This window comes from Ursus arctos, unplaced genomic scaffold (assembly GCF_023065955.2).
Source record: "Ursus arctos isolate Adak ecotype North America unplaced genomic scaffold, UrsArc2.0 scaffold_31, whole genome shotgun sequence".
Lineage (NCBI taxonomy): Eukaryota > Metazoa > Chordata > Mammalia > Carnivora > Ursidae > Ursus > Ursus arctos.
In genome coordinates this window covers 721,585-738,421 of record NW_026622997.1, presented here as the reverse complement: position 1 = coordinate 738,421, position 16,837 = coordinate 721,585, and the positions used below count along the sequence as shown (strand labels likewise).

Here is a 16,837-nt window from a genome sequence, read left to right as displayed (position 1 = left end):
GAAAAGATACGCAAGTATAAAACTTTTGAAGCACAGGATCAGAAGGAGCACTTTTGAACATATCACTCAAGACTGAGAATTGCTCCGTCCCATACGGGGTCCTGTCGCTCCTTGTGGCACTTTGGTGCTTCAAATGTGGCTCACGTGACTGGGAAAGTGCATTTTTGATTCTAACTGTTTAAAATTTAAATTTAAAAGAGGGTTCTGCATTCTGTTATTGGAAAACTTCTAAGTATGTTTGGGACAACTTGGCTTTGTGAATTTATTTTTTTTAACTATAAGTTTTATGAAATCCAAATACAGATCTAAGCATAGTTTTCTAGTGAAAATCGAGCAGACAAACCGAGGGGTGCTGTAAATGGACAAGACAGCACAAAATAAAATACTTCATTAAAATGTTTTTGATTGTATATTGAAATGATAGTTTGAACACACTGGGCCACGCAGAAACATACTACTAAAATTAATTTATTTATTTTTATTCTTTTAATGAGGACATTTTATTTTTATTTTTATTTTTTTTTTTTTTAAAGATTTTATTTATTTATGTGACAGAGAGACAGCCAGTGAGAGAGGGAACACAGCAGGCGAGTGAGAGAGGAAGAAGCAGGCTCCCAGCAGAGGAGCCCGATGTGGGACTCGATCCCGGAACGCCGGGATCACGCCCTGAGCCGAAGGCAGACGCTTTAACGACTGCGCTACCCAGGCGCCCCTAATGAGGACATTTTAAATTGCGTATGTGGCTGGCATTAAGTTTCTGTGGGACAGGTCTGGCAAGAGTATTCCTGAGACTTATGGGCCTCTCTCCTGCCCCATCACTGTGACTCCTTTTCAGAGGCAACCGTTCTACTAAATTCTGTTTATCATTCCTTTACTTACACAAATAATACTCTTAGGAATACATCACCAAACAATGTATTATTTTGTCTTCCTTGCTTCTGAGCTTTATAAATCTGGCACCAAACTGTATGCCGTCTTCTGGGCCTGGCTCTTCCCATTCACCCAGGGCTCTCCACCACCGGCCCATGGTACTGCGTAGGTAACACAATTAGGTCATTCGTGTTCGCTTCTGTAAGATATCCATTGTTTAAATATGGCAAAACGTGTTTTTCTACTTACTGCTGGTGAACATTTGGGTTGTTGCTGGGCTTTGCTATCATGAGCAGATACGCCGTGAAAATCCTCGTGCGAGGGTTTCTCGGGGCGCATCCCCAGGGATGGATCTGTAAGGTTGTGGGGTACAGGCCAGCTTTACAGGACGGCATCTGTGCATTCTCCAGAGTGGCTGCATGAATTTACAGCATCACCAGGAAGCACTGCAGCCCCACGTCCCGGCCAAAACTGGGTGAGGCTGGCGGGAGTCCCACACGTTGTCACTGTGCTCAGCTCCTTGTTATGGAGACTGGACTGCTTTCTGTGTCTAGTCGTCTTTCTTTGAAATACTTCTTCATGCTTTCTGCCTTTTTTGGGGTTGTCTTTTGCTTATCGATTTAAAGGAATTTTTATATAAGGTCAGACCGTATTAAACTGCCACTATTCAGCCTTTAGATATGGCCATTCGTATGACTCAAACTAAAATATTTATTCACTTTTTTTGAGGGAGAGAGAGTGTGCATGGGGGAGGGAGGGGCAGAGGCAGAGGGGAGAGAGAATCTTAAGCCTGATGCAGGAGGGGATCTCCCACCCTGGAGATCGTGACCTGAGCCGAACTCCAGGATCAGACGCTTAACCTACTGAGCCAGCCAGGCACCCCCAACCTAAAACATTTTAGATGACAATTATTTTCCAAGTGTATGTGTTCAAAATATCTTTTTTCAAGTCATGAGAAAATAGTATTTTCCCTTCTTTATGGTGAATTTGCTTAAAGAAATTCATTTTAATCCAGTTGAATTTATCAGAACTTTTTCTTTAAGATTAACCTTTTTTGGTGTCTTGAGAAATCCTTTCTTAACCTGAGGGTACAAATACTATCCACAATTTACTCATAAAAGGATAAAAGTTTGCCTTTCATAAGGCTTGGCTATTCTGACTAAGAATTATACTGAAAAATAAATTTTAGACTCAGTTTGTCATTTTCCACAAAAATGCACTCTTAGAATTTTTATTTAGGTTGCAATGAATCTATTGATCAATTTTGGGAAGAACTGACATCTTTATAACACTGAGTCTTCCAGTGCATGAACAAATAATACAGCCTTGACCAAGAACAGGCAAGTCGGTCTTGAAGAAAAAGAAATAGGACTTAACTCTACCAGGTGAAAAGGTATTTTAAAGCTAACCAGTTTGGCATTGGTGTAAGGACAGACAGTAGATCGGTGAACAGAAGGAAAGGCCAGGACTCCAGACACCACCCTCACAAACCCATCTTGCACGTGCTCACCGACTGTGAAGACTGCCGAGGGTCTCAGTCCTGCAGCAGGAAACCCCAGGGGACCAGCAACTCCAGGAATCTTCTGCTTCCTGAACATTTAAAAATAAACTGTGAGAGAGCACTAAAGAAATTTCAGGTATTTTGCCTTGTGGAAAAAGAAGTGCTTGATTTGTCTTGAAAACTCTGAAAGACTATCTTGTGAGCCGTGGGTGAATCTTGCTCGGTAAGGAGAGCAGGGCCTCAACTGCGCAGAAGCTACAGAAACACGTTTCTTTTTTTTTTTTTTTTTAAAGATTTTATTTATTTATTCGACAGAGATAGAGATAGCCAGCGAGAGAGGGAACACAAGTAGGGGGAGTGGGAGAGGAAGAAGCAGGCTCATAGCAGAGGAGCCTGATGTGGGGCTCGATCCCAAAACGCTAGAATCACGCCCTGAGCCGAAGGCAGACGCTTAACCGCTGTGCCACCCAGGCGCCCCCAGAAACACGTTTCTGTTCATGGGTGGCTCAAAATCTGAAACCTGTATCTTGTTCCGCTTTGTAAAACCGAGAGAAGTGGGCATTCTCTACTTCCGTTGTGAAGGTAAAGTGAAAACAATCTCATTGTATCAATGATCAGAGTGACAATTTTCTCAGATTTTGCATTAAGGTAGTCAAGTTAAAAAAGTGTGTTACCTGGTGAGTTTCTAAGTAAATTATAACTAAATCAATAACTCTAGTTTCGGTAACTCTTCAGAATTAGTTACAAACATCTTAGGGTTTTAAGAAATACTAGCATGTTTTCTTATTCAACTATGCATCTCGTCTTTGAACTCCTTCCATGGTATTCCTGCCGAATTTACTACCTATGGCAGACTTTACTCCAGCTTTGGACCCCTTTTAAATGTACAGGCTTTTCCCACAGGTAAAATATCTGAACTTTCTTCAGTGTTTCCCCCCCAACGCTCATTTTAGTATTTACTTAATTTTTGTTTGAATTCCAGTTAGTTAACATGCAGTGAAGTATTGGTTTCAGGAGCATTCAGTGATCCGTCTCTTACACACAACACCCAGTGCTCCTCACAGCAGGTGCCCTCCTTAGTGCCCGCCCCCCTCTAGCCCATCCCCCACCCCCTCCACCGACCGCACAACGCACAGCACTCATTTTAGACGCAGGACTGAGAGTCCTTAGGCAGTCTTCACAGCAGGTGTCTGCACCACAGCAGTGTTCTAGGGAGACGGTGGTCACGTGCACCATGCACGGGTGAGGATGCGTCTGGAATGCTCCTATTTGGGCTCCACACAGAGGCCTTTCATGTTTCACAACAGAACGTGGGCCTGCTACCCCCTGCCGCTAATTGGTGTCTGAAGAGGTGAGCTCTCCAGTCAGGGGCACACCCACCCTCAAGGCTGGTCCGGGCTCTGTTACAACGACTGCACAGGCCACACGAAGGGCTGGCCGGTTCACCGGCTGGGATGACTCTGAGTCCAAAGTCCAAAAGCACACCGTAGCCTGTGGGCAAAACAGACGTTCTGAGCACGCACATGCCTTTTCTAAAAGCTTACACGTGTGGCTGTGAGACACAAAACCTCCGATTTTCTAGGAAAGCACGACAATATTCCGTCGAGCGTTAAAGAACAACTATTGCTGTGTGTGCATGGGTGGCTCAGATTTGTAGACGACCAAACAAGGGGTTCTCATCCTCAAAACTAATCGGAAAACCACTGTCAGTTGTCCAGACACATCCTGAACTCTGCCCTTATGTCATGTTTTCTCACCAGAAAGCCACATATCCAGAACTTCGTCCTCCAGAGGCAACTTCACGGAGTTACGTCTTCAAAGTTTCCATCTCGGCTTTCATCACCAAACTATGTGAGAAACAGTCACATAACGAACACGGCATTTCCTGCAGAAACTGAGCCTAAGGGACAATGTTTCAGTCTGCCCTTTTTTAAAAATAAGAAACCATGTACTCCCCTCTGGAATTTGTTACTAGAAAATCACATCTCTCGGACACCTTGTTTTTAGTATTAGATAGCACATAACCATTTCCCAAAAGTTTTTCTGTGAAACAAGAGCCCAGGAAAATGCTTCCAACAGGACTGTGTGGTCAATTACTTCCGGAAAGCAGTGGTTTTTATTGCTCCTTTAAGATTTAGATGAACATATTTTAAACTCTGAGAAGTCTTTAAGGGAATTTAAAAAACCCACCTAGCTAACAGTTCCTAAAGTCATTATTTTAAAAGCTTTAACTTGTAAAACACCTTTGAGAAATGTTGGATAACCCACTGCTCATCCTTCTCTTTCTCTTTTTTTTTACCAGCCGAGGAATTTAGGACTAAACTTAATTCTCAATTATGGTCATTATATTAATTAGGTTGACACATTTGCATCTTCTTATAGGATTAAAAAAAATTTTTTTTTGGAGGGAGAGAGGGGGAGAGAGAATCTCTAGCAGACTCCACTAAGCGGAGCTCAGCTCACAACCCCGAGATCATGATCTAAGCTGAAATCAAGAGTCTGGCGCTTAACCAACTGAGCCACCCAGGCGCCCCTAGGATTTTCAATCTCTAGTTAACAGCCTTGTTGACTGTATTTATTTTAATTCTGTCTGTAAAACGTACTTGTAACATTTGAAAGGGTGTATGTTAAGAGAGATTGAAAGACTTGGAAAGGTAGATGCAAACTTCTCATACATTTGAAAGAGCATTTCATGTGTCATGCAAATAGATATAGTAAATATTTAAGAAATCAACACATGCACAGTTTGATGTATTTATAACAAAGTGAGGTGGGTTTCATGCTCTTTCCATATGTAAACGGTTACTGGAGCAGCATAGAGCTGAATCCCGCTTATCGGTAATTTCTAAATCTGCCCGATCTCAGCAATCCTGAACCCACATGGAAAAGTTCCATCCAGTCTTTAAGTTAAAACTAAACAGAAAAACCTTGGTAAAAAGATCAGTATTTTATCAACTAAACCAAGCTCCGAGCCGAACTGAGTTGCAGCCGCCCATCTAAGAGGTGTGCTGCCGGCCTTCGGGAACGGCGCGGGCCTGAGCCCCTGGGAGGCATTTGCGCAGAACTTATAGCTAAGTGACCCTGCGCCGCTGTCCTCCTTGTACACCTTAATTTCCTCATCCTTTCGGGATGTCTTATGGATTAAAGGGATTAAAACTGCAAAGCCGTGAGAAGAGTGGCCGGCACGTGCAAGCACTGGGAAGTATTCGGTGCTAGAATTGCTGATTGGAAGTCCCCGCACAGCAAGGCCGGGCTCCGGAGCAGGAGAAGCGGGAACGTGCACACACAGGCTCGCTTCCCCAGGGGCTGCCGGCCGAACACGGGCTACTGAGACGGCCGGTCAGGTCCCGGGGAGAGGGCTTTCCCACTCTCGTCGAGTGCGTGCGCTCGCCATCCTCCGTGTCGTCTCCTCTTATGTCCCGTGAGGTTCGCGCTCACCCGGAAAGCTCTTCCACACTGCTCACACTCATAGGGTCTCTCCCCGCTGTGCACCCGCTGGTGCCCGAGCAGGGCCGCGCGCTGCCGGAAGGACGTGCCGCACTGGCCGCAGGTGTACGGCTTCTCCCCGCTGTGGATGCGTCTGTGCTGCGTCAGGACCGAGCTGTGATGAAAGGCCTTGCCGCACGCCTCGCACGCGTACGGTTTCTCCCCGGTGTGGATTCTCTGGTGCTTGGTCAGGTTGGACTTCCCGCGGAAGGCTCTCCCGCACTGTGAGCAAGCGAACGGCTTCTCGCCGGTGTGCACGCGCTGGTGGACGGCGAGGCAGTGCCGGTCCTGGAAGGCCTTCCCGCAGTGCGCGCACGGGTACGGCCTGTCCCCGCGGTGCGCGCGTTCGTGAGCCCGGCGCCTGCACTTATGACGGAAGGCGCGCCCACACTGCCCGCACGCGTACGGCTTCTCCGGCGCGTGGCTCCTCCGGTGCCGCCGGAGCTCTGCCGGGCTGCCGAAGGCCTGGCCACACTGCGCGCAGCCACCGCCCGGCCCCCGCGCGTGCGTCCTCGTGTGCTTGCGGAGGTCCGAGCTCCGGCGGAAGGCCCTCCCGCACGTGCCGCACGCGTAGGGCTTCTCACCGGTGTGGATGCGCAGGTGCTTGCGGAGGTCGGAGCTCCCGCGGAAGGCTCTTCCGCACGCGCCGCACGCGTACGGCTTCTCGCCGGTGTGGGTCCTGGCGTGGAGGGTGAGGCAGTGCTTGAGCTGAAAGGCCTTCCCGCAGACGGCACACGCGTGCGGCTTCTCCCCGCTGTGCACCAGCTGGTGCAGACGGAGCCGGCTCCTGCTCTCGAAGGCCTTCCCGCACGCGCCGCACGCGTGCGGCTTCTCCCCGCTGTGCGCTTTCCTGTGCCGGCAGAGTGCGGCTCGGCTGCCGAAGGCCTTCCCGCACTGGGCGCAGCCGAAGGGCTTCTCCCCCGTGTGGGTGACCCGGTGCACCGACAGCTGGCTTCTGGTCTTGAACGCTTTCCCGCACTCGCGACACGCGTGTGGCTTCTCGCCAGAATGCACGCGCTCATGGAGAACCAGGGCGGCACGGCCGCTGAAGCTCTTGCCACAGTCGGCACATCGGTGGGGCTGCCGTTCTGGGAGGACTCCGTTCTGTGGAACACGCTTCGGGGCTGCACCGAAGTTTTCCCTGGTCTTTCCTTCGTTGCGGGTCACCTTCTCCTCTCCCAGTGTCTCCATCCCGGGCGCGTCCCGTGGATTCTCTAACTTGACATCCTGGACACCAGCTCCTCCAGCCTCAGCATCCTGGGACAGGGCTTTCAGGAGATGTTCGACTCGGACCCGGCAGACGTCGCCGCGGTCGAACACCTCCTGTTCTGAACTCGCCTTCTCATTCCCAGGCCAGGTCCTGTCCGCTGATACTTGGACAAGGAAATGAAAATGCCAGATGTTCAGACGTCGGGAAACACGGGGGGGCGGGAGGGGTGAAAGGGCGAAGCCGCTGGAAGGGTACGTGACGCCCGGGCTGGAAGAAGGCTACGGTCACGGCCAAAGGCTGCCAAGACAGCTCAGACTCTGCACACTTTCCAAAAACCCTTAGAAACCTACTCGTTCTCGAGAATCTCCTAGTGTAGTGACTGGCAAACTCATTCACCCAGTCACCTCAGTCAGGAAACTGAGTCACATTCAACCCTCTCCCTCCCTCAGATTTGCTCAGCGGACATTTTACAAATCCCACCTGTCGTGACACGGACTGCAGTCTGACCCCCCAGGGACCCGTCTGCTCTGCAGTGTAACTCTTCCCGCCGGGGGCCAGGGCACATCAGAGCTGGGCCATCCCCCACCCGAAACAGGCCAGGTTCTCTCTCCTTGGACTCGCACCCTGACAACAGCCAGTGCTGGGGGATGGTGCACCGCCCGGGGGAGGGAACGTTCTGCCCTCGGCACCGAGCAGCAAGGGGACAGTGGGGTGAGGGGCCTCATGTCCCCCTGCTCTTAGGTTCCACGACACCCCTGAATAATAAATTCTCATTGTTTTGCTTAAGTTCGCTTGAGTTAAGTTCTGCAGGCAACCAGAGTTCAAATCAGTCTTCTCTTTATCTCAGCTCTACCCCTTCCTCTCTATTTCTGCTGCCAGGGTTTTTCTGCTCACTAACTGCCACCCCACCCCCAACTGTCCTTTAATCTGCCTCCCCTTGAATCTGTGCTCTACTCTGCTTCCAGATCGTTCTAAAAATCAAATCTAATCATGCCACTCCTCAGCTTAAAATGTCTCAGCGGCACTGCATTGTTAACAAGACAGGAAGGAGGTGAAGCGTGCAGCCAGATCCCCAGCTCTGGAGTGGGACCACAGGCTGCAACCCTAGCTCTGACCCTCCTGGCTGTGCAACCTGGGAGGACGACTGCACTCCCTGTGCCTCAGGTGCTCATCTGTACGACGGGATCGTTACCTAAGCTAATGTGTGTAAGCACCTGCTACACGGATGGGAATGCTTCACCCATGTCAGCTCCTATGGTCAGAATAAAGCTCCAAGTCCGCAGGTTATAAAAACCCCTCTGAACCATGACCTTGCTCCTGCCCTCCCCACACCAGCCGCTCAGAGCCCTTTGCTCTGGTCACGCTGCTCACGCTTCATGAATGCGAGAGTGCATTCTCCCTCTGCCCAGAATGCCTCTCCCCTCCTTCCGCTGAGCCACCTCCCTTACGCCACACGTTTGGTTCATGGTCATTCCCTCCACAGTCATTTGGTCCCCAGTCCGATTTAGACGCTTCTACTCCGTGTTTGTACATCCCAGGTACCACTCCGTGACTCTCACTATTCTGTGCTGTATCATCACTGACTACCTGCCTTCCCTACTTGGCAATAATGTTTGACGCCATCTCCAGTACCTTGTCTAGTGCCTATATACAGTAGTTGCTCAATAAATGTTTGTTGGATGGTAGGAGGGAGGAGGAAGGAAGAGCAGGTATCGTGATAGGGCAGTTGGCTCGGTCTGTGGGTAAGGGACACGTTTTGAAGGACAAATAGAGAAAACAGTTTGAATGAGGAGCTGGTACTGTTTCACGACTGACGAGGTACACAGGTCAGGGAGCGTGGAGAGGCAACGTGAGAAAGAGGGAGGCTCAGGTACAGAAACAGGGAGGGCACAGTGGAGACGGGCTGAGGGGAGAGATGAGTTTGCCTTCAGGTGTGCTGGTCTGCAGATGACAACGGTCTGTGCAGTAAACACCAGGAGTGAGAAACAAGAGTGCTGCCCAGGAAAGGGGAGAAGTGAGCAGTGTCCATGCACCGGGCACCTGCCGCCCAGCTAAGAGCTGAAGCCGTGAGGGCAAACAGAGAAAGGCAAGGGTCAGAGGCCTGAGGCTCAATGTGGGGAAGGTCCTGAACAAAAACTAGGGGCAGTAGAGCAGCGTTCTCTGGGCACTGGAGGAACTGATACACAGAAGGGAGATGAATTCACTGAGCTTTCTCTGAGGCCCAAATTGCAAAGGGCCTATCAGATAGGGGGAAAGAAGCAATTAGATCATGACAGAATAACTGCCCCAACTGCTTTGCTGCTATTTGTTTTCTCTTCGTTAGGGAGCCTGGGCACTAAGAACATTCTACGTCCACCTCCCCAGGGCACCCGGCAGGAGGCTGCAGCTTCCCATCACTCACCTGGGAAGGAGCAGGTCAGGAAGCCCCAGTCCTGCAGATCCTGAATGAAGGGCTCGGCCCCCTGCTCCAGGTGGGAGATCAGAGGTGGCTTAGGGACTGCAAAGCCTGGTCGTGGAGAAGGAACAAGAGTGTGGAGAGCAACACTACCAGGGTCCTACACCCAGCCTTGACCCCTCTGCCCACGTAGGGAAACAAGGAAGAAATGGCCACTGGGGTACAGAAGGGGTTTGTTCAGGGGTCTGGTCGCATGGAAACACGCGTACAGATATTCTCAGACAAGTCATACTCAGAAGGGAGAGGAGGAGACCCTAGGGACCAGTCCCTGCTCTTGTGACTACCTTGCTATGTAACAGAGGCTAGAATATGAGGCCCCACGTACATCAATAAAAAATACAACTGAAAGGAAAAGGAGAGGAAACAGTACTGAGCCAAGCGCAGGGACGTCCTTACCGACCGAGATCATGTTCCCGTAATTCTCCAGCATGACGTCCGCGTAGAGGTGCCGCTGAGCGCGGGTCAGACACTGCCACTCTCCACCGCTGAAGCACACGGCCACGTCCTCAAACGTCACAGAGTCCTGAAACAGTTCCCTGCCGCTGTCCTGGAGAAAACCCCCCCGGTGCCCTCAGGACAGAGAGGCAGGACAGGACTCTTGGGAGAAGGTTTACAGAGATGAGAGGCGGTTACTGTGTGTATTTGGGAGAGGTGAAAGGGAGTGGACACAAATGGCAGAGGCGACAACGAAGGAATGGGGATGTTCCTGGTGAGAGGGAGCACCTGCACGTGGGGTGGGGGCGTCAGGGATGAGTGGAAGGAGGCAGGGCTGTATTTCCAGAAGGATGGAGGGGCCGCAGCTTACTTGGGCCGGGCTCATCGGTGCGCTCTTTGCGCCTGGCCGGTCTCCTCGGCTTCCCTCTTTGGCAAAGGCAGGATGCGGAGGGGTTGGCAGGGCTGAGGGAAACGAGGCGGGTCAATCTGGCACAGTACTACCGAAACCTTCCTCTCTCCTCCTCTCTTCCCCTGTGTAGAAACTTCCCAAACTCCGTCTCCCCCATTATTTCTCCAGCTTCGGGTTCGGTTTTGGGCAGCAGGCCACGGCACAAAGTCATGCGGATGGCCAGCGTTCTGTCCGTCACCTGCTATGCGTTTTTGTCTGGTCTCTCTTTACCCTAGAATGACCTCGCCCCTCCCCAAACGCACGTCACTGACTCCTGGCTTGTGGGATAACCTCTCTTTCAGTATCTGGACTTTGAAGTCACTTCCTCCAGAAAGACTTGGGGTGGGGATGGGGGGATAGAAAGGAGGGGAGGTGTGGGACAGAAATATCCAGAAACGGCCCGAAACTGATTCCTTTCGGTAACTTACTGGCTGCTCTACCTCCAGTTAGTTTCTCCAAGAAACACCACCTTCCCCTCTCCTATTAAGCCGTCCTCCCCACACCAGCGTAGTCTGGCACACTGCTAGTTAACGGGGCCCTGATTTCCTCCTGGTGGGCCAGCTCAACCTTCCTGTAGCCTCACTGTTTGCGGCAAGTAACCTTTCTAGAAAGTTCATCAACACATCCCAAATCCCGGCTTGAATGATCTCTTCCAGAAGATACCAGTGGGGTTAGTCACCAGTGGGTAAGACCTGAGGACTACCCTGTGGCTTTAGGTCCCCAAAATTTCATTCCAATTTTACCAAAACTTCAATTGAGGAGCAAACTGGTTTCTTCCCAGAGAAACCTCCCCCAATTCTTCTCTGGTTTAGGCGACTCTCAGCTTTTGACCAAGACCCAGGCTGTGTGTGGGTCTCTTGGGCCCCACTCTGTCACTCCATGTCTCACTCTGCAAGCCCGCGCTCCCTAATTCTTTGTCGCACACAGTCCCACACCCGCCTGGCCTGCACACAGCTCACAGCAGACGCTCGCTCTGCTCTGCTCCTGTGACAGCAAAAACACAAACCTCCCAACTGTGTTTATTTTTTTCATCCACATTTTATCACGAACATTTCCAAGTACACAGAAAAGCTGAATCGTAGTAAAGATCCACATACCTTAACATTTGTTATGCTCTATCGCACATCTGTCCAGCTAACTAGCCTATTAATCCACTTTGTTTTTTGCTGCATTTCAAAGTAATCGAAGGTATCAGCATACTGCACCCAAAACACTGAACCAGAGTTCAGCATCTGTTTACGTTCTCGTTGAGGGAGAATTTACTACAGTAAAACAAACCAGTCTTGAGTGTACCACTGGATGGCCTTTGACAAGGCGAACCCCTGTTTACCCCAACTTCCCTCCAGACGTAGCGCACCTGGACTTTTACTGTACCCTCTTCACAGACTGGGAAAGTTCTGCTAACTCAGCGGTTCTTCTTACTCTTTTTTCTTTAAGTGCTTATCACACTAAGAATTTGTTTTAAGTGTGGAAAAAAATAGGTAACACAATTTACCATCTTAACCATTTTAAGTGTACAGTTCAGCAGTGTTAAAAATACAATGTTGTGTTGGGGCGCCCGGGTGGCACAGCGGTTAAGCGTCTGCCTTCGGCTCAGGGCGTGATCCCGGCGTTCTGGGATCGAGCCCCACATCAGGCTCCTCAGCTGGGAGCCTGCTTCTTCCTCTCCCACTCCCCCTGCTTGTGTTCCCTCTCTCGCTGGCTGTCTCTCTCTGTCAAATAAATAAATAAAATCTTAAAAAACAAAAAAAAACAAAAAAAAAAACAACAACGTTGTAGAATCTCCAGGACTTTTTCATCCTGCAAAACCAAAACTCTCTACCCATTACCCAAGTTGCTATTTCTCCCGCCTCAGTCCCTGGTCACCACAGTGATTCTCGGGATTTATTTCTTAGCTTTAGATTTTGGAAAGCCAGTGTCTGCCCTCGAGTTAAACATGAACTTGGAGACAGGCTATGTGCTCAAACGGCACGAAACTACCTTTGCCAATGCAGGCCGCGGTAACAAGATACCCAGACTGGGTGCTTACACACTGGAAACCTACTTCTCACGGTTCTGGAGGCTTGAAGTCTGAAATCCAGGTGCCGGCATGGGCTGTGCCTGGCTTGCCGTCCTCCGTCCTCACCTGTGGGGGACGCAGTGAGAGTTCTGGTCTCCTCTCCTAATAAGGACACGCACGAATCTCTTCATGTGGCCCCACCCTTACGTCTTTATCTAAGCCAAATTACTTCCCAAAGGCCCCACCTCTAAATATCATCACAATGGGGGTTAGGGCTTCAATGTGTGAATTTTGAGGGGACACAAACATTCGGTCGGTCACTAAACTACTCGTTAAAATGGTGTACAGATATTATCTAGGATGAGATTCATTCGTTTATATTATATGTTAGGTAACTGTATACTTTATGGTCCTGAAAATCACCTATGGGAAGAGAATTTAAGGTCTTATGAAAAAAAGAGGACCAGGAGACTCAGGTCAGATGTGAACCATAAGAGGGTGTATAATTTTATATTTAAAAAAAAATGAATTAAAATAAACACCCAAGTTAAGCAATGTTGCTTATCTTCTACCTCTCTTAAATTTGTACCGAATATGTTCTATATTATTAATTTTCCTTTATGATTCGTTATATAGTTGAAATTTCAGGATTTCTCCTCTGGAAGTTCCAATAATATACTTTTTCTCTTTGTAGATAATATATACTAAAAGCCTACTTTTGGGGTGCCCAGGTGCCTAGTCCTCTGTCCAAAAGTCTTGCCTTTCAGGGTCTGCCTTTAGGACTCCCGAACTGCTGAATGCTGTCTCCTGGGTTTTACCTCCATCAGCCACAGTCTTGTCCGCTTTGCTCTTCACACACACCACCACTCAGCACTTCTAAGCCCAGCCTCACAGTTCCCCATCTTCCTGTGTTTTTCCCAAAGCTTTACGACAAAACCTTCGCTCCTCCTTTGCTGCTGTTCTATCTTCTGTTTCTCAGGGACTCATACTATACTTCTAAAATCTCAGGGTTCCAAAAAGGTCTAAAGAACTAAAATTACATACACTCAACATGGACATGGTGGCAAAACCAGTGGGGTAGGAGCTACCGAAAGATACCACAGGTTTCATGTACGCCTATATGAGTCATCTATCACACATGTTGAGTTGTATGTATGTAAGTGATGGAATGCCATTTCTTGGTAAGTTGCTTTGTAGAATCTTCTGATTATTTTTTTCCAAATTTGATGTAAGATGAGGGCAGAAACTGAGTAATTTAGTTTCTTGCAATACTGATCCAAGCCTAGTATAGACGTAACAGAAGAATTCCAATAAATGCTCAATAAGGAGCGGATTTCCAGGCCCCAGGAAGCATCTCCTCCCTGCCTCCCTCCACCCCCGGCCCCCGGCCACATCCCAGCTGTTTTCAGCTGCTGTCCTCCTGGCACAACACCCTGTGTGCCTCACCTCTTTCCTGCAGGAGCTCAGCCTCAGGGGTCCCAGGCAGCTGGCGTGGTGGGCCTGGACTCTCGTGTGACACCATCACCTATTAGGAGACACAGAAAACCTCAGGGACGCTACCGACGGGAGGAAAACAAGCTCTAAGCAACTATAAAGTTTAGTCCATGGAAATCAACTCCCAGACACACCAAGAGGGGAGAGAAATTCAGGGACTCAGTCCCTGATACACCTTATGAAAAACAGAAAAGTCTTTCAATTCCTCTCTATCACCGGAAAGCTTTCATGGTCACCAGGCCGTCCAGGAAAACTATTTTGAATTTTGAAGCGGGAAACTTCCACCACAGCCCCCACTGCTTTCCTTTTCTGTACTCACTTCTCCTTCCTCCTCCTCGGGAAACGCTGCAGACCCTCCTCTCCTTACCTGCTGCATCTTTTCACCCAGCTTTCTCTACAGTCTTCCACCGCAGTCCAGGTTCTTCCCTGCTGCTTGCGTCAAACTCCCAAAGTCAGTTCTGGCTTTGCCCAGACAACAAGTTTGGACGTGGCCTGGGAGATGCCAGCCAAAGGGCCCCTGCTGTCCCACCGGGCAGCTTCAAGTGTCACACAGGGCCCTGGATTTGGGGTTCATCAGCAGCATTCAGCTAGCTGTGGTCTCACATCTTGTTTTCCTGAATAGTCCATGAAAAGGGAAAAAGAGGACAGTGAACACAGCAAACAAAAGGAACTGCTGGGCATGATCTCTGGGAGAAGAGGGGCCCAGGGGGACAAACTGAAACCGCTATGTGTCTGGACTAGGACCTCTGCAGCTCCCAACCTTGTCCAAGCCGCCATCCCCTGCCTTGCTCCCCACTGTTACTCACTGGTCTCCCCGCGTCTGTCCTTCCCTTCTGCCTCTTCTCAATACGACAGTGAGAGTGCTGTGCTTAAGCCATAAACTGGATTATTTCATCTCCGCGTAAAACCTGCCATTCTCCAGCTTACTGCACACAGCTGAGCGCCCATTCCCTCTGACCCCCTCGCTTACTCAGAATGAAAGCGGGTCTTACCCAGGCATGCATGCCTACAGGCGTGCCGGGTGGCGCTCCCACGCTTCTCCTCCTCGTTCAGCCGTCCGGACTCACACGGACCTCTCTTTTCTGCCTCAGGGCCTTTGCACCGGCCGCCCCTCCACCTCAAGCAATCCTCAGGGCAGATGACCTCGCTTCCAAGCGTTGGCTTGGTGTCATCTTCCCCACACCTACTCTCGGGGCCCCCCTAAGATTGCCACCTACTCTCTCCTTCCGATCCCGACGCCTTACCTGGCTTTTACCTTTGCTCTATTCTTTTCACTAGCACTCGACCACTTTCCAACACGGTAAGTTACTCAAATACGGCGTCGGCGGTGCGTGGTCGGTGTCCCCCCACGAAACCGGGGGCTCCCAGGCTCCCGAGGGCGGGGATTCCCGGCCACCATGATCGCGGCTCGACTTCAGCGCCTCCAACAGCGCCTGCCCCAGCGGCTCGGCGAACGAATGCGTGCGCGGACGCTGCGGGGGACAGGAATCGGGGGGACAAAAGGGAGAGGAGGAGCGGGAGGGAGCCAGAACACCTGCGGGGAGCCCCGTCTGGGGGGCGAGCCCGCCGCGGACCCCTCCCCGCGGACTCGGCTCCAAAGCCCGCCCCTCCCGCTGGCGACCCTGGGGCACCCGGCGGCTGAGCTCCCGCCTCGCCCGCACTGGAGGCGCAAGCCTTCCCGCCCGTACCTCCCCAGGCAACCAGAAACCAGGGACATCTGTGCCAGCTCCACTTCCTAGTCCTCCACCACCCACTTCCGGTGACTTTCTAGGAAACGCGGCCACTCGCTGGTCGGGACTTCCCCGGAAATTCCCGCGGGCCCTCTCGCGCGCCCGGCCCGGGAGTTCGCGCGAGTTCCTGAGGGCGCGAGGGGCGCGGGGGTCGCAGCGTTCAGTGCGTCACAGCACAGCGACCCGTTGTGGTCCGGCTTTGGGTTCCTCGCTGGAGTGCGCGGGAGTTTTGTGACGTAAATATATGAAAAAGTCACTTTTAAATATTAGCCAAAAACACAAGATGAGTGATGGAATGCTCTTTTTCAAAAATTTAAAAAAACCCTTACGAAAATTTAAGCCTACACAAAAGTTGAGCGAAGACTGATGAGCCCGCATATACTCATCGCTCAGACTTAATAATAAGTAAGATTCCGCCGCACTTGTTTCGTCTGTCCGCCCCAGCCCCGTTTTTCTTGCTCAAATATTTGAAAGCAAACTCAGAAGGTGTTATTTCAGCATTATGTTTTTGAGAATGCATTTCTTAAAAAATAGGGACATTTTCTAGCAGAACCACAGTGCCACTATCCCACCTAAAATTTTTAAATAATTCCTGGTTACCATCTAGTACAAAGTGCGTACTAAACTTGCCCAAATGTATAAAACATGACTGGCTGTTGGCCAAAGTGGACATGGTTTTTTGGGGTTATTTCTTTAAATTTTCTTTTAATTGAGACCTAGAATAGTTCCTCTTTCCATCTCTCACTCACCCTCCTAACCCCAGTTAAACAAACTGGGTCATTTGTCCTGAGTTTTTCGCATGCTGGTTTTGTCCATTTGTATCTTCATTTAATTTATTTCTCTAGGCTTGTATTTCCTATTAGCTAGATGTTAGCTCTGAAAGTTTGATTCGCGGTGGGTTTACCTGTGTGCGTGAGAATCATTCTTAGGTGGTGCTATGTACTTGTTTTTTTTTTTTTTTTTTTAAAGATTTTATTTATTTATGTGACAGAGAGACAGCCAGCGAGAGAGGGAACACAGCAGGGGGAGTGGGAGAGGAAGGAGCAGGCTCATAGCGGAAGAGCCTGACGTGGGACTCGATCCCGGATCGCCAGGATCACGCCCTGAGCCGAAGGCAGACGCTTTAGCGACTGCGCCACCCAGGCGCCCTGTACTTGTTGTTTTGTATCAGGAGGCACACGAGGTCTGACTGTTCCACTCTCTGGGATG

General features: G+C 50.1%; 1 protein-coding gene across 10 annotated transcripts; it reads right to left on the bottom strand.

Annotated features, from left to right (window-relative positions):
• Positions 1-1,229: 1,229 nt before the first annotated feature.
• Positions 1,230-15,639, bottom strand: ZNF311 (zinc finger protein 311). 10 transcript variants are annotated; one of them, XM_026489522.4, is made up of 9 exons: positions 14,266-15,639; positions 13,851-13,929; positions 12,450-12,566; positions 10,328-10,419; positions 9,919-10,069; positions 9,469-9,573; positions 5,810-7,230; positions 4,129-4,218; positions 1,230-2,460 (listed from the first exon to the last, which is right to left on the bottom strand). In XM_026489522.4, the coding sequence occupies exons 1-8, from the start codon at positions 14,272-14,274 to the stop codon at positions 4,171-4,173; spliced, it is 2,022 nt and encodes a 673-aa protein (XP_026345307.2). In that variant the 5' UTR covers positions 14,275-15,639; the 3' UTR covers positions 1,230-2,460; positions 4,129-4,170. The 10 variants fall into 10 exon arrangements, with proteins under 10 accessions (XP_026345307.2, XP_057160842.1, XP_057160841.1 ...); XM_057304859.1 differs by lacking the exon at positions 1,230-2,460 and adding an exon at positions 3,762-3,862; XM_057304858.1 differs by lacking the exon at positions 1,230-2,460 and having other exon boundaries at positions 3,775-4,218.
• Between the last annotated feature and the right edge of the window lie 1,198 nt (positions 15,640-16,837).